Source organism: Fusarium fujikuroi, chromosome FFUJ_chr05 (assembly GCF_900079805.1).
Source record: "Fusarium fujikuroi IMI 58289 draft genome, chromosome FFUJ_chr05".
NCBI classification, from domain to species: Eukaryota; Fungi; Ascomycota; class Sordariomycetes; order Hypocreales; family Nectriaceae; genus Fusarium; species Fusarium fujikuroi.
Window position 1 is genome coordinate 2,188,789 of NC_036626.1, and position 16,943 is coordinate 2,205,731.

General features: G+C 46.7%; 6 protein-coding genes; 4 read left to right on the forward strand and 2 right to left on the reverse strand.

Annotated features, from left to right (window-relative positions):
• Window positions 1-101: 101 nt before the first annotated feature.
• Window positions 102-1,738, forward strand: FFUJ_07436 (uncharacterized protein; the record flags this gene model as incomplete). XM_023577688.1 has 3 exons in its annotated part: window positions 102-586; window positions 632-829; window positions 877-1,738. The coding sequence occupies 3 exons, from the start codon at window positions 102-104 to the stop codon at window positions 1,736-1,738; spliced, it is 1,545 nt and encodes a 514-aa protein (XP_023430715.1).
• A 276-nt stretch (window positions 1,739-2,014) lies between these two features.
• Window positions 2,015-3,238, reverse strand: FFUJ_07437 (uncharacterized protein; the record flags this gene model as incomplete). Its single annotated transcript, XM_023577689.1, has 1 exon — window positions 2,015-3,238. One exon carries the CDS (start codon window positions 3,236-3,238, stop codon window positions 2,015-2,017), a length of 1,224 nt encoding a protein of 407 aa, XP_023430716.1.
• A 1,217-nt stretch (window positions 3,239-4,455) lies between these two features.
• FFUJ_07438 (uncharacterized protein) lies at window positions 4,456-5,295 on the forward strand (the record flags this gene model as incomplete). The annotated part of the gene is made up of 1 exon (XM_023577690.1): window positions 4,456-5,295. The coding sequence occupies one exon, from the start codon at window positions 4,456-4,458 to the stop codon at window positions 5,293-5,295; it is 840 nt and encodes a 279-aa protein (XP_023430717.1).
• Window positions 5,296-5,329: 34 nt separating this feature from the next.
• Window positions 5,330-6,001, reverse strand: FFUJ_07439 (related to epoxide hydrolase; the record flags this gene model as incomplete). Its single annotated transcript, XM_023577691.1, has 1 exon — window positions 5,330-6,001. The coding sequence occupies one exon, from the start codon at window positions 5,999-6,001 to the stop codon at window positions 5,330-5,332; it is 672 nt and encodes a 223-aa protein (XP_023430718.1).
• Window positions 6,002-6,716: 715 nt separating this feature from the next.
• On the forward strand, window positions 6,717-7,848 carry FFUJ_07440 (probable 60S ribosomal protein L5; the record flags this gene model as incomplete). XM_023577692.1 has 3 exons in its annotated part: window positions 6,717-6,719; window positions 6,889-6,926; window positions 6,981-7,848. The coding sequence occupies 3 exons, from the start codon at window positions 6,717-6,719 to the stop codon at window positions 7,846-7,848; spliced, it is 909 nt and encodes a 302-aa protein (XP_023431486.1).
• Window positions 7,849-11,937: 4,089 nt separating this feature from the next.
• FFUJ_07441 (related to GIP3 Glc7-interacting protein whose overexpression relocalizes Glc7p from the nucleus) lies at window positions 11,938-15,594 on the forward strand (the record flags this gene model as incomplete). XM_023577693.1 has 3 exons in its annotated part: window positions 11,938-12,046; window positions 12,092-14,168; window positions 14,220-15,594. The coding sequence occupies 3 exons, from the start codon at window positions 11,938-11,940 to the stop codon at window positions 15,592-15,594; spliced, it is 3,561 nt and encodes a 1,186-aa protein (XP_023430719.1).
• Between the last annotated feature and the right edge of the window lie 1,349 nt (window positions 15,595-16,943).

A 16,943-nucleotide genomic window follows, 5' to 3' on the forward strand; every position in this document is an offset into this window, starting at 1 on the left:
TGCTCCCCGCAGAATACAAGAAGCCTGAGAAGACCTCGCAGAATTAACCACGTTAACGGGTATGATGATGCGAACTTGTATGAGACGTAAAGCTGATTACCATGAACATTACAACTTTCGAAGAGCAAGAACAAGCCGTTACAAATAGTTCGCCAGAGTTTACTATTTTAAGCCATAGGAACCGGGCACAGCAGCCAGGTCGAGACAGCGATAACAACCAGGAAGAACTGGGATATGACAGGTCTGCCAGGAATCCAACTCAGACAAACACAAATTCAAATAGGGGCATTCCACAGGCTCCATTTGGGCTATCATGGCCACAAGCGGCTCAAGTTCTAAGCCTGTTCGATGAAGAGTTCACCTCCCATTTCCCCTTCGTGACAGTCGGGAGTTATCACACTGCAGAATCACTGCACAAAGGCAGTCCTTTTCTATTTCGTGCTATAATGATTGCCGCTGCGCCATTATCTGAAACCGAGGTGGCCAAGGCGAGACGCAACATACTCGCATACCTGAGCTTCAGGGCAATGGTCGAGGAAGACAAGACCTTGGACATACTACAGGGTGTCCTGGTGATTATTGCTTGGTAGGTTGGTATCATGGTGTTGAAATTCATGCTCATGATTCATAGGGCACGCAGGTGTCACATCGACAATAGTCAGGTCACCAATTTGGCCTATCTTGCTCTTGGCTATGCACATAACTTGGGTATTACCCAAGACATGTCATCAGCTCGAACAATGAGCTCAGGAGCATCTGACAAAGAACAAATGACAAACCTGCTGGAGGAAATACGGGCTCTTTTAGGGCTTTATTGCGTTCTCTCAATGTGAGTCTACTAGTAGCTAGTATTTCTTTTCTAACAAAAGCTTCTAGTGTGTCAACAAGACAATCACGACGAAATCCTCTCGACATACCCTACGTGGAGACTTATCTCAAGATTGTCTCACAAGCACAGGCAACCCCATCTGATCATTCAATAGAGTATATCGTTCGGTTCGTCCAGATGGGTGAGAGACTTTCAAAAAGCTTTGGCGAGCCACATAAGCGCACGCTGTTAAGCCCATATGCTGTCCTTCTCGAAGGAACTGGAAGTCGTTTTCGCAATGATCTGAGTCGTCTAGCAGAGTCAGTCCCCATTGGCAATGCTGAAACATACGGCCAGACGTTTGAGCTTTACCGTTTATATCTCCTAGTGCGTCTCTTTGAGCCAGCAATTATCGTAGCATGCCACCCTGACGAGGGCGTTCCTCAATTCGTCTATCTTTTGACATGCTTACACAACTGTCTTCACGCAATGCAGTCTTTTTTCGGCACTCTTCTTGAATCGCCCGTTGACCTGCTATTGCGCCGTTCAATGCTTACATACGACCAGATCCTCTATGTCATGTTCCAGGCTGCAAAGCTACTTCTAGTTGAGATTCCTGACTGGGATACGCAGTCTATTCGACAGACGTTGGGGCTCACCAATATACTAGATCAGATGGTATCACGTTATGAAGAAGCCGAACGATTGCGCAGGGCAGCGGTGAAACAATTTGTCTTTTCGCCGTTTGGGGAAGAATCACCGAACGAGGTGACTAGTACATCAAAACTGATAAAGGAAATACGCTGGCTAAAATGTTGGCTCGAGTCAGGATTCCAGGGGCTGTGGGGAGAAGTTGAAGATACATATCAGGATGCATTGAAACCGACCTGGTCTCTAGGGCTCTTGGAAGGGATGCCATGGAAGGTCTAAAATCCCCGATTGACTTTTTTCACTGGAGCCACAGTCCTTGACTAACGACTGGGCTATGAAGACGCACATATGAACTCATTAATGCATAGACGAGAGGCGGTTGAAGTGAACATCGGGGGTTTGCAGGGTATCATAGTTAATATCAGAAAAAGCTTTAGAAAACACCATCATAACTCCTAGAAAATGCCGGTATTCGCCACCCATATCTTACAATCGTGCCAAATGTCCTGTAATACGTGGCCCTATCGTTCATTATCTTCTAAATATGCCTCATCGTCAGATTCGCCGTCCAGTGAAAGTAATCTCAGGTTTGTCAGCATCATAACCTCCAAAAGTATCTTCCTCAGAGATCTCGGACTGTTCATCACTTGACCATGCAAAGCTATCTCCTTCGGACAGCTCAGACTCCTCGACATCATCATCGAAGAGCCCCTTGACGAGCAAGTCCCAACAATCAGGATCAGCCATGTCAAGGCCCTCAATTCTGACACGCCATTTATCCAGGATAGTGCCCTCTTCATCGTATGGCTCTCGTCTCATCCAGCCAGTCCATAAGGCAATGATCTTTGAGGCAGTCATAGCGTCGACCTTGAACCACTCCTGGTGGCAAACGTTGCAAGCACATCCCTTTTCTCGCTTCCTCTGGTTCCAGAGCTGAGCATGTACAATTTTCTCAACCTTGGCGTAGTGCTCGGCCGGAAACTCGCCGAGCACTTTCACGTCGTAGCCGCACTTGTATTTCCATCCTCGCATACGCCTACTGACGTCTTGAGAAAAACCTATCTTGATATAGGGATGTGCGTCGTGGTAGCTCTCAGAATAGGTATAGAGGTAGATGTTGCCTCCATTCTTTGTCTCCCCCTCCTTCAAGGAGCGAAGAAGTAGCTTCTTCATCGCTTTATTAGTCTCTAGGGTCGAGCGGCGGCGGGAGAAATCTTCGAACTCATGTACGACTTTGGGGCTCTTTGGCGAAGGTAATTTGGGTAGTAAGAGCTTTGGGGACGGTTTCTTGGGGGGGGAAGGGGACGGCTCGGATCTGCAACGAGAAGTAGGGATAGATATAGGTGTATTGCTCTTGAGCTGAACCTGTTGTTGCGATGAAGTAACAGGAGCGGTTGGTGGTATATTATCTGTTTCTTTCTCGGATTTGAGAGTATCCTCCTTGTCTTCATTCTTGATATGCATCACTTTAAGGGGCTCAAGGACTTTCTGCCACTTTGACAAATGAGGAGGACCATCTTTCTGATGGACACGCTGACACATAATCAAGTAAGAGACTTCTCGGAGTGTGGCCTGAGCAGCAGAAAAGCTTCCTTGAGTAACTGCTTTCTCCAAGAGACAAGTGATAAGGGCCGAGTTGGCTTTGCTGATTGGATTCTGGCAACGAGCCTTCTTCGTCGTCGAAGCATGGCACTTTTTCATGTCAGTATCGATGTTGAGAAGCTCGTAGAGGGAGGCAGTAGTAGTTGGCCAAGAAATCTTGGAAGTGGAAGGGGTCATATTGGACAAGTCCAGAAGCTGAGCTTCGAGCACACTGGGATTGAGCTGCAAGAAGGAAAGGCTGGTGGTGGTTTCTATGCCAACATGACGCTTGCAGCGCAGGGAGGACTGACGATATATAACTTGACGAGAGTATCTCTAGGCGCCCGTGTCCTTTGGGGGCAGTGTCTACGAGGAGGGCCTCCAAGGTTTCTACTACTGCAGGATGTGTCTGCCTCACAGACCGTGGTCGTGAAAACAGGCCGGGGAGGACTTCAGCTGGGTGGAGTCGGGGTAGAAGACGTTGGATGATACAATATCCTTGGTGAGAGGAGTTATGGTCTATTGTTTTCCTTTATATGGTTCTCTCCGTCTGTGATAGTCTGATTTCCTACCTCACATACGCACACTCACTCAGTAGTAACGATGCCATTCACTCATGACAAGAGCATTACTAACATATTGGCCTCTATCTTGGCCCAAATCATTTCTGAGGCTTCAGCGGGCGGTTACCTCAAGTTTGAGGGATAAAGAGTCAGCGAGTGTGCCATCTCAAGGTATGGATGTTGGCAGATACTAACTACCCAGTACTAGTTTATGCAGTTGGCTCTACATACCCTGGTCTCGAAACTCTGCGCCCCCTGCGAGTCCTATCATCAAGGGTCACGAGGCATCCGAGGGCGCCTCGAGTCAAATCCAGTCCCAGTTCCGTCTCTAAAATTGGTGTTACTCAAACGCGCAATCTTATGGGGCGTTCTACCGAAGATATTGGCGACATCGCATCACAGCCACGCGGACGGGCCGTTGCGAGTTGTGGGGATGGCTTCCCAAGCGTGGCTTCACTTCTGCGGAAGCGAACTGGATTGAATCACCAACCCTATGAATGAGTTGGAGGGCAATGATATGGAGATGGGTTGCAAGTTCTCGGGTAGGAATCACACTTCTCTGATTGAATTATAGCGATTCGCAGTTGTACTACCTAGTAGGGAGTAAGTTGAGACGTGATGAGGAGCCAATCAACGAGAATACTAGACTACTCTGAGGCTACTCGTAGCTGTAATCGGTGTAGCAACGCCCCGGTTCTGTCAACCAAGAATATCTGACATCTCACGATTGACTCTCTGAAGCACAAAGATAGACCATCAGTTGAATCGGTCGACGAACCTATCACTGCCATTTGAAACTGTATTGGCTGATACTCTCACAGTTTCACAATTTTGATTACAAACACTCTCATCATGTCACCGACCGAAAGTCAATCAGATGCCGCTCAGCGCATGTACACTGAACGAGCAACCACCTATGAGGATTCTTGGCACCCCGACTACAGCAAGCGATTCATGGAACTTGTTCCCATTAAACCCGGCGATCGCGTTCTCGACCTCGCATGTGGAACTGGCCTGAAGGCTGTCATTGCAGCAAGGCACGTCGGCGATGACGGGATTGTCGTCGGTGTCGACATAACTGAAGCGATGCTCTCGGAAGCACGCAAGACACTGGATCGCGACGAAACATTGCATCGTCGTATGAAACTCGTGCGACACAGCGTCACTGACTTGACTGGTTGTCTAAATGTAGACAGGGACAGCTTTGATCTCATTCTATGCTCAAATGCCTTTGTTCTGTTCGAAAGCCCAGAGGAAGTTGTCGCTCACTGGCGAGAGTATCTCAAGCCAGGCGGCAGAGTTGCCATCGACATCACTCATGAATATAATCTTCGCTCGGGCCTGCTATTAGAGAAAGTTGCTCGCCGATTGGGCATGCCATTCCCCTCCAACCGAAGCTGGATCAAGTCCAAAGAGTCTTTTAGTCGGATATTGGGAAGTTGTGGGTTTGTGGTTGAAAGGGTTGTGACTTTGGAAAAGATTGTTGGACTTGGCTCGACGTATTTCGGTCTTGACAAGGCAGATGAGCAGTTTGACTACGTTGTCAATGGCCCTCTGGCTGCCTCAATTATAACGGAAGAGTTGAGAGTCAAGGGGAGAGAATATTTCAAAGAAGAGTGGCACAATGCTGCAGTTGATGGTGAGGTTGAGGTATCTGATATTCTCTACGTCTATATTGCCAGGAAGGTTTGATAAACGAGTGCTCCTGAATATTCTCGAATCTATCTCACATTTTTGCCTTGACTTTCTGAACCTTTCCCTTAATGGACATCCTTGGATGATCACCAGCGAGCTTCAATCCAGTCACTCTCTCCAGCTCATCAACGGCCTCAAATGCTCGGCCTAGGTTCACCTTGATTGTTTGCAGTCCTTGTCGGCGTGCTTCCTTCAAATTCTCCCCGATATCATCGAGAAACATTACTTCCTCTGCCTTGATACCAACCTCCCAGCTCAAGCTCCCCCCCCGAGCTGAATGAGCATTGGCTTTCGCGAATTCGTTTACTCGGTCGAGAGCCAGCTTATAAATGGCTGGATCTGGTTTTCGGATTCCAACATGGGCGGAGGAGATGAAGACATCAAATATCTGCCGCACAGGCTCGTCAAAGAAATGGTCCTGGTGGAGCTTGTGCCCAGGTGGAAAGATGACAGTATTACTCAGAGCTGCGAGAATGAATCGCCCATCCTCCTTCAGCTTTCTCAATGCTGGAAACATCCATGGGTCGGCTTCGTTAGAAACGGTCATCATCTCGTTGAAAAGCCATTCTGCATCGATTGACGGAACGGGAGGGGTTTCCTTTGGGAGACTGGGACTCTTGTCTTGCTCCCGCTTGTAGAAGGTCTCCCATCTGACGGGATCATGAAGGTCTTGACTGAAGCCCCTGAAGAACTCTTCATTCATCTCGATTTCTCCTTTTTCCAAACGATGCCAGAAGCCACTGGGAGCAGTCCTGGATATTGAATAGTTGACCCACCCTGGAGGGATCCCCAGGCTTAATTCATAGTCGAGGATTGCTTGGAAGGGGGAAACGACCTGGGGGAGTCAGTAATTATGTATGTGGGTTTGATGACTACGTGTCTAGAGTCGAGGTGCCCAGAGGATTGAAAAGCAAATGGCGATTGGTGGTTAACATCATGTCTCGTATCACTTACACAAACACCCCCTATATCGAACAACAGAACTTTGGGCTTAGACTCCGACATTATATCCGCCTTGACAGATGGAAAGGAATAGGCTTGTATGAAAGTGATCAGAAGGTGAATATAAGAATCTGAAATATGCAAGAGCTTAACCATATAACTACTACTCAGCGTATTCTTGCGATCTTCTATCCCAACAGCGACTCCACCGAGGCTTGGGGTATCCGAGGAGCCTCGGCAGATCCCCCATCTGGGTTGGCGTATGGGAAAGATAAGATAAGATAATCCAGTGGACACGTGACCAGTCTTATCCTCGTCCCCAACCCAGGTCCAAACTGGAGCAAACGAAGCTAAGCGATGTAGATTAGGGCTATGAAAATATCCCCCCACCATCGAGAATTTACGGCTTATTCCTCTCTCAGCACCAAACTTCCAAACTTCAACACTCAAGTCGTCGTTGAGCAAATACCGTCAAGATGGTAAGTTGAGGCCTATCGCAAGGGAATATCTTTGCCGGAGAGTTCCCTTGGTGTTTTTCTTTTCTTTTACGGCAGAAATGCCAATTGCTCTGAAAGAGTCACCGCAAGTTGCTTCGGAAGGAGAAGAGCATCTGAAGCGCAAATTGCTGACTCGGGGATTTTGTGACAGGTTTTCCACAAGTTGGTGAAGAACAGCGCGTACTACAGGTGAGCTTACACTGGGTTTCCCTCCACCTTGAGAAATTGCTGACAATCTCGTAGCCGCTACCAGACCAAGTACAAGCGCCGCCAGCAGGGCAAGACCGATTACTACGCCCGAAAGCGCCTCATCACCCAGGCCAAGAACAAGTACAATGCTCCCAAGTACCGCCTGGTCGTCCGCTTCACCAACAAGGACATCATCTGCCAGATCGTAACCTCTGAGATCTCTGGCGACAAGGTCTTCGTCTCTGCCTACTCGCATGAGCTCAAGGCCTACGGTATCGAGCACGGTCTCACCAACTGGGCTGCCGCTTACGCTACCGGTCTCCTCATTGCCCGCCGTGCCCTCAAGAAGCTCGGCCTCGACGAGGACTTCACTGGTGTCGAGGAGGCTGACGGTGAGTTCAAGCTCACTGAGGCCGCCGAGACCGACGATGGGGAGCGCCGCCCCTTCAAGGTCTTCCTCGATGTTGGTCTGAAGCGAACCTCCACTGGTGCCCGTGTCTTTGGTGCCATGAAGGGCGCCTCTGACGGCGGTATCCTCGTTCCCCACTCCGAGAAGCGATTCCCCGGTTACGACATGGAGACCAAGGAGCTCGATGCCGACACCCTCCGAAACTACATCTTCGGTGGCCACGTTGCTGAGTACATGGAGACCCTCGCCGACGACGATGAGGAGCGTTTCCGCAGTCAGTTCCAGAAGTACGTCGACGACGATGTCGAGGCTGAGGGTCTTGAGGACCTCTACACTGAGGCTCACGCCGCCATCCGTGAGGACCCCTTCAAGAAGGCCGAGAGCGACACTCCCAAGAAGACCAAGGAGGAGTGGAAGGAGATCTCCAAGAAGTACAAGACCAAGAAGCTCACCAAGGAGGAGAAGGAGCAGCGCGTACAGGAGCGTATCCAGGAGCTTCTCCAGCAGGAGTAAAAAGTTGCTTTATCTCATCAGGTCACGGGCATTTGAGGATTGTTAACCTTGGCATTGGGTTTGGAGTTTCGAGGAAAGGAAAGGTCCGTAAACAGGATCACATGAATGAATTACTAAAAAGATACCTTCCAGCCAAATTCCATAGTTGTGGTGAACGGGCATCTCATTACTCCAACTGTCTAATGCTTGCCATGCGTAGTCCTCGTGTTTTATGTGTGCGTGTGCAGAAATGGAGAGGAACCTTTACCCTTGGCGGGCCTAGCGTGGCAGCTGCAGGATTAGTGCGAGTCTTATTTTCAGGGCTCAATCTTGGCCATGAACCTCAGCACCCACGAACGATCTAATTGATAGGGCTCTTGTGGTTGTACGAAATGGTCAGCACTCGACATGACTGTCAGCATTTGGCGTTGTTGCTGCGTATCACTTGGCATCGTTGACAGAAATGATAACCGAAGAAGAAAATGGAACGCATCTGACTTCCGTGTAATAATCTTGTAAAGTTCCGAAGTTAATGTCTAATAGAGTTGATACCGGCACCGTTGGCCGTGTTAGGTTCCTTCCGGATATCTCGGATTTCCTATTTGTATAATATCGCACTTATTGAGGTATACGGAATTTGATTTTGAGAACAACTAGTAGATAGGTAGACTGACTGACTGGCTGCTCGATTGCTCGGAAAAGAGTCCATTTCAGAGACGTCTATTCAGAAATGATCATGATGTGGGAATGATGGAGTATATAAGACTTTAATAAATACTCCTTACTTACAGTCCCGGGCAAAAGTCCCAACACATTTCAGGTCCACCCCCGCTTTTCACAAAATAACAACACAGACACAATAACTTTATTACATTATTTTAATAGAATAAAATACCTAAATTAAGGCAAAATATATATTATTCTCCTTATATAAAAATAAGGTTTATAATAATATATAAATTAGAAATTTAAATATAAGAAATTGTAAATAAAAAGGGGTTAACTTAATATATAATCTATAGGATTATTTAATATAATTAATAATAAAAATTAGCTAAAAATAATTAATAATTTAAAAGGCCTTAAATCTTATCTAATTAAGATAAAACTTATATTAAAATACTTATTAAAAATAACTTTTTTATTTTATATTAAAAAATTATTAATTAAATATAATTATATTACTTAAAAAAAATAATTAGTTATTAACTTCTTAATAAAGGTATATAATATAAGCTTATACTTTAATATCTATTTTTTAGTAAAGAATATACTTAATTAAAGAAAGAATTCTATAATAGATACTATTATAAAGATAAGTCTTTTTAATATAATTAATAATTTTTTAATAAAATTATAATTAACTATATAGATAGTAATTACATTAAGTAGTTATTTTATAGATCTATATATTTAGACCCTCCTTTTATAAAAATATATTTTAATAATACTATAAGGTAAGAGACTTTATAAAGATAAGGTATAATCTTATAGATAACCTCTAAAATACTTATAGATATTCTTTAATATAATTAACTATAATAAACTATCTTAAGTTATCCCTTTACTAAGCAATCCTAACTTTAAAAGAGGGGGTATAATAGGCTAATATATTCTATCCTATCTTTAGTCCTATCTTCTTAACTTTATTAAAAAAGGAAAGACTTTTTAATATAATAATATCTATATCTTTATTTATTAAAAAGTTTAAAATTAGCTATACCTTTAGGTAAGAAGATATAGGATATCTTTAGTAAACTGGCTACTATATAGCCCTAATCTTAATCTTATTAAAAATCTATAAAAAGTCTTAAAAGTCTAGATTTATAAATAATATCTTAAAATTATAGCTTATCTAAAATTAACTAAAGCTATTAAAAGGCTTATAGTAACTATAAAGAAACTATAGTTTAAAATTAAAGATAATATAGTTAAAAATATAATTAAATTAATTTTAAATTAATTAAATAAATATTATAATATAAATAGATATTATATTAAGTATTAAGCTATATTTTTAAAATCTCTTTTTAATTCTCTATAGATTAATATATATTTTATTAAAATTAAGTAAATATTGCCTAGTTAATTATAGAGTGAAATGGCTGTATGTAATTAAGGTAGTTAGGGTAATATTGAAATGTGTCGGGACTTTTGCCGACCCACTGTAGTTTAGGCCCGTCATGCTGGTCGGGATTAATAACAGCGGACTGAGCAGTATTTCGAGAAAATCGCAAATTGGGGGCCCGCCTTTCGCTCTCGGAGAAGGCCATGATTCCGCGGCCGAGAGAATCATTCAGTCTACCTAGTCTGTGCGATCAGTGACGATTCTGGTCAATGTGGCGGGGGCCCGACGTAACGTTATAGAAACTCCTGTATCCTGTCGCAGCTGGTGTCGGATCGGATGGACCCGGTGGGTTCCTCAACTGGTGCAATCGAGGGAAATGAAGATCGGATATATCCTGCGATGCCAACCCTTTTCTGCTGTACAGCAAATGTCTGGGAAAAGGGAGACTGGCCCACGATGTCCAAAAGGGTTCAGTAAAAAGCTTCGGCACAGGCTAGGGTATAAGTCGGCATCTCTAGACATATTCCCCATCTCCCAACTCCCTTGGAAAATGTTGTGCGACGGAGAGAACTCTAATGACATCGTCTGCCAAGTAATGGAGGGTCCAGCACTGCAGGAGACTCGAACCTCAGAGCATAATGGAACCGACCCGACCTGACTAAGGTACTAAGGTAGTAGTGGAGGTATGGTACCTCCTAGCAGTCGAATATGACGCCGGATTTTCGGACTCTGGTCAATGGAACAAAGCTCACCATAACCAATCCTGGTAACGTCTGTCGCAAGAATTGAGTGGTTGTGAGAGAGGGGTGACGTCTTTTGTTTGCTGTTTTGCTCATGATGGGCTGAGCCGAAGGTTGCATGCAGTGAACAAGGGTTTATCTTGACCTCGTGCAACGACTTATCATGAATTAATGCAATCATTATTCCAATGAGGATTTATACAGCCACATGGATCCAATCCCTACATCATTGAAATAACCGCCCTCTGCACTGACGTCCATTTTGATACTAAACTTCTGTGCCCAGGGTTGCGGTCGGCTCGGTACATGCGCGCGGGTAGGGGAATGAGAAGGCAGGGTGAAAGTACATGTACCGATAAAAACAAATTTACCCTTGCCCTTACGTACGGCTGTTGAACTCAATGCCTCGTTTACCCGTAGCAAGGCGTGGCGACGAGGCGATGTTCATCTTATTGTATCACTGAGTGAGACTCGAGATTCAGCTCGAGACAGAGTGCGCTAGGGTTCGGGCTTTTGCCTCTTGGTCAGCAGCAAATAAGACTAACTTGGAGGAAATGTCGTTTGCTTCACCGACCACCGACGTCTTTGTATATATGTATTGTTTCAAACAACTTACCTATGGTTATCTCTTGGATAACTAAGGTAGTCTAACCTGCCTCATGCTATTGCGCTGGACTTTCAACTGCTTGTGACAAACTCCTACCCCGCTATTGGATGTTGTCATAATTCTCCCCCGATTTCCACTTCACTTTGTATGGAGATACAGCACAACATACTCATCACTTCCAGGTTGCTTCCCATTTCTATCTCCTCTTTCATCCTCCGTCGTCATTGCCCCAACTCTAGGTCGAGACGACCCTCGTGCATAGGTAGCCCAGACCAAGCTAACCTTAGTAGGTACCTCTCGGATGCCCCCATAAAGTACCTGTACTTTGCGAACCGCTACCGGTACTCTACTGTATTTGACTAGGTACCTTACTAACCATACCATCCATACCTTAGTCTAAGGTAGCTCTTAACTATACCTCATTCAGCCCGTCTCCAGGATTCGCTAGCCATCCATACCTTACCTTTACTCGGGGCTAGAGCCATCGATGGCATCCATCCCAACACTACCACTGCCACCTCACTAATCACCATCTCTCTGGTCGATTCTCTCCTCTCTCATTACTCATTACTCATTCACCCTTCACCTCCTTCAGTTCGGCGCCAGCTTTTATAAACACTGTTAAAACTTGTATAAGTTCTTATCATCATTATCTCGTTCACATCTTGGACAGCCGTCTCGGCTCCCCTCCCACTATGGAGCAGGTTCATGGCGTTGATGTCAGCTGGATGACCCATGGTGCTTCCAAAGGCATGTTTCCCACTCGCCACTCGCCCAAACTCCAAAACGCGCATCGCGTCTTTTGTTCTGACTCTTTAGACCAAGACCCAGAGCTAATATGGTAAACAGATAAAGCAACCAGGAACTCACCGCCCACCAAAACTCCCTCAGCAGCTCTTCCAAGACAGATCCCTGGCGCAAACTCTAGACCGAAGTCGCCGGCTTCGGCTCCCACAGATAACGCCTCCGTAGACTCCAATATCTCGACCAATGGCCAGTCCACGACTCCAAATGGCTCCTCAGCTACAAAACGAGTTTCACGCTCCAATTCTATAGATAAACAGCCTCCTCCTGGCACTTCGCCTCATCGTCGCAATTCATGGTTCTCCAATATCTCTGCCAAATTCTCTTCCTCTAATACACCGCCAGCCGGTCCTCCTTCGCCAGCTCCCATACCAGAATCGTCGCCCGCGCCCCCGTCAGACCCCGCCCCCCCCAAGTTGCCACATACGAAGAACGCCGTGCTCCCCCATGCTGCGAAGCCCGAAGGCGATGGCCCTTATATACCAGCTCCGCCCAGGAGTGGACAACCCGGCTTTTTGGGCATGTTCCGGCGCCTGTCTTCTTCTAACAATGGGGCTCTTTCGCAAAGCGGAAAACTTGGCCATGGTCTTGTCGACAGGGTGGTTCTGAATGTCGACCAAAGTCGAGAAAGATGTCCTATATCGGAGCTCTCTTGTGCCAAACTTAGAAGAGTCGCATTCTGTGTGGATGTTGAGATTGCGCCCCAGCCCAAATATGCTGATCACGATTCTTCATTACCTAAAACGACCGACAAGGCTCAGAAAAAGAAGTTGACCGAGAAGGGTGAGGGTGAGGCCCTCAAAAACCCAAAGGCCGTGGAAGAGCAGAAGGAAACCATCGGGGAAGTCAAGACAACCGGAGAAACATTGCCAAAGGAACTCGAGAAGGAAGGGACTGAAGCACCTCAGCAAGTTGGTGAAGTGGCCAATGGCAGTCCAACTCTTGTGTCAGAGAAAAAGGAAGAAAACACCAAGAAGAAGGAAAAGAAGAAGAAGAGCGAGGAAGAACGAAAGGCCAGAAAGGAGAAGAAGCGAAAACTGGCCGAAGCCAACGGATCCATTCCCATGGAGATTCATTATGACAGCAGTGATGATTCAGCCAAAACAAAAACGCCGCCCAATGGCCCCGAGACCAACAAGCCTCAGACGGCACCTACCACGAACCCTGTGCGAGTATACCGAAGATGCTGCCAGCTTCGCGAAACGCCAATTTTGAAAAAGATCACTGAGCAACTCACCGACACGGCCAACTACAATGCCTCGACTGGCACGGTCAACAAACTTGATCTCACAGATTATTGGCTCCAATTACCAGATCTCATCACTCTCGGAGATTACCTTGCAATCGTCCCTGTGAGGGAAATACTTTTAGAGAACAGCGGGCTTGGCGACGAAGGTCTGCGAGTTATCCTAGCCGGTCTGCTGGCTGCCAAGAGACCAGCTGTGAGGCGGCGGAAACCCAAACATGATGATGAGGATCAAGGAGGCGTAGTAGAGCGACTTGTCCTGAAGAACAATAAGATAGGTCCTGATGGATGGAAGTATCTCTCGCTTTTCATCTATTTATGTCGATCGCTTAAATTCCTCGATGTCTCTTACATTCAATTCCCGCGCCAGCCTCAATCACAGCAAAACGGTTCACTCAACAATGGAGTTCATATACCCCGAAGTATCTCGAGCATCTTCTCCGCTGCTTTGGGAGAGCGATTGGGGGGATCAACGCTCGAACTAGTGAATATCGGCCAAACGGGGTTGACAATGGGTCAGCTTGGAACAATCGTCGATGGTCTGATTCAATGTGGCGTGAAACGACTCGGCTTGTCGCACAACCAGATCGATGCAGAGGGCATGAAACATGTTGTCAAGTTTCTTACAGAGGGTCACTGCGAAGGTCTCGACTTGGGCGGCAATGATCTCAGCCAACACACTGAAGCCTTGGCAACCGCCATCGAGAATGATACGACGCTCTGGGGACTCGGCATGGCCGATTGTAACTTAACGCCTTCGGCACTCTGTAAGATCTTACCTGTGATGGTCAAGCTACCGAATTTGCGATTCTTTGATTTGTCCCAGAACCCAGCATTATTCCAGTCCACCCCTAGCGCTGTTGGTCTGCTCAGGAGGTATGTACTTGATGACCTTCAGCTCGACCCAGGTATACTAACCGTACATAGATATCTTCCCAAGATGAAGGTGTTGAAACGTATGCACCTGGAAGATGCTGCGATGACGCCAGAACAAGCAATCGCAATAGTGGAAGTGCTCCCCGAGGTTAAAACTCTAGCACATATCAACATCACCAACAACGCCGAGATTGTCAAGCTTGCCGATGCAAGCACAGAAGAAGCGCAAGAGGAAGCTTGCGCTCTTTATGCGTCTCTACTTGCGGCAGCTCGTGTGTCCAAGAGTCTTATTTGTGTGGATATCGAGGTTCCTAGTGAACATGCTGGAGAGATTGTCAAGGCCATGGCTAAGCAAGTTGTTGCCTACTGCCTTCGTAACATGGAACGACTTCCCGATACTGACGCAGGTGCGGTTCTGGCATCGACGCTTGCTGAAAACAACCTAGAAGCTGGCGAGAACAAGTTGCCACCTTATCCTGATGTTCTTGCACATCTCGTTGGACACGACGTCCTAGACCAAGACGAAAGCGACGACGATAACGGCTCAGCGCCTGATGAGGACTATGTTATCGGAGGTACTGGTGTGGTCAAGGCGCTTGCTTGTTGCCTGAAGAATCGTGGCGATGAGTCACGGAGACAATCAGGCGAATTTATCCGTGAGATTGAGAACGGAGCATCAAGCCCTGCGGCGACCTTGTCCACAGGGGGAAAGGCCAAGGATATGTCAAAGCATCTGTTGATGGGTGCCCGCAAGATCCGCCAACGCCTCCAGCCAGCGCTCATCAAAGCAAGGGCGAATCCTGATGATGATCACAACCTCCGCAGGCTAACCTTCCTCGACGACACTTTGCAAGGAATTATCAAACGTTTTGAGGACGAGTACCCGGATACCCGCGAGGACCCTGCATTGCAAAGGCGCCCCCGTGCAGAGACGAAGGGCAGCGAAGAGTCGCCCACCACATTGCCACTCGAGGATTCCGCGTTGGCTTTGTCGGACAATGAGGACGAAGGCGAAATTACCGGAGGCAAGCCACTGTCGAGGTCGAACTCTATGGCCAAAATACTGGTTGAGGAAGAAGGCCGAATTCTCCGTGCTGGTCATCGCTTTCGTGCCGGCCTCATTAAGGAGGAGCAGATTGACCTCCTCAGCACAATCGATGATATCGGATCGGATCCTAAACACGTCAGAATGCTTATTGAACTGGCTGAGGATCTTGGTGGAGAAATCTGGGAACTAGTCAAGGAGAAGGGTCCCGTGAGGGCATTCAAGGAGGACCGAGATATTGCTTTTAAGTGCATGGAGGCGAGCGATCCAGAGCACTGGGCTCGATTCGCTGAGGCGCAGTACAAGTCTCGCGCGAACATTAGCATCCCATCAGCAGCGAAGCAGGGAGAGATGGTGGACGAGAGTGCGGTTGCTGATTGAAGTAGTGGGTTGCAAGAAGGATGCCGAGATGATGCCTGTATAAACTTCTTCTACGAGAAGATGGAGTCATGACGGGTTGATCATGGCCTGTGCATCATCATGAGTAGAGAGAAGGATGTGGATTAACATGACATGTTATGCGCATAGAAGTCAGGGCGCCTCGCTAACGACTGTCTTTTCCCTTTCGTTCTATTTTTGCTTTGAGCGGGGAGTTATGAATAGGTTCTATTTCAAGAGAGAAGTGGCTATAATATACTATCCATGCGCGAACGGAATTACAAATACGTGCATATTCTTGGGAACTGAGTGAATAATACAGCGTCGCGAGCGCAAGTCGATCTCTGTTGAGGGGCATTGGAGAGTGTGACACTACTTGGTTTATGTGTAATGAGCTTTCCATCGAGAACTACGGAGTACAAACCCTAGATTTGTCCTGGGGCACAATGTTGAACTTGATCCTTAGTGGATGTTCGCCATATAAGCTTGAGTAGGTAGCGACCTACTTGGTAAGGTACCTAGGTAGTGCATGATGTGCAGTGCAGCTCTATACCTATATCTGGGCGATGCGGCGTGGCCGGGATGAGCACGGGGGTTGTTCTCAGCTTTCCAATTAATTAGTTCTTTTTTTTTTTTTTTTTTTTTTTACTTCTTTTTTTTTGACGCCAGAGACGGCGGGAAGAAAGGCAACAAAGTTCTAGCTCACCCGCTGTTTCGTTTTGGTCAAAACCGTGAGATTCGGTTGGTCCGCGACTTGGAGTCCTTAATTCGGCCTGCAACGTGAGCTATTCTGCTTTGGGAAGCATGAAACGCGAACCATGCCCTATGGGGCAACAGGGGGGGCACAACCTCTTGCATCTCCAACGTCTTCAGCTTCAGCTTTCAATTAATATTCTACTCTTGTCAACTTCTGTGCGCGTTTCTTTCTTTTTAGTCGTTTCACCGGATGCGGTTCGAGCCATTCTATTCGCACACAAGTCTCTCGAGCCCGCTTTTATTCCCGTCTTGAATGCACAGCCTCATGTCGAGGCTTCCTTGAGGGTCGTATCTGACAGGAGGGGGTGATGCGCTCACTGATCAGGCCGTGATGATGATAAATCCAGAAACTTCGCATTAGGTCTAGGCTGCGTTGAAGTCTAGATAATGTGGTTGACGTACTCCGTAGCAGTTGTGCAGTCATCGCCTTCGTCATTGGGCTGTGAGATCTGCATTTCGTCTGTCTTAATACAGGAGTTATATGTGCGAACATGGATGCTGAGCTGGCAATGCGAGGACAACAGACCACAGATTCGATCGCTTCTTTGCTACCCAGCCATCACGAACACTCAACCGTTCTCTCGTCCGTGTTGAAG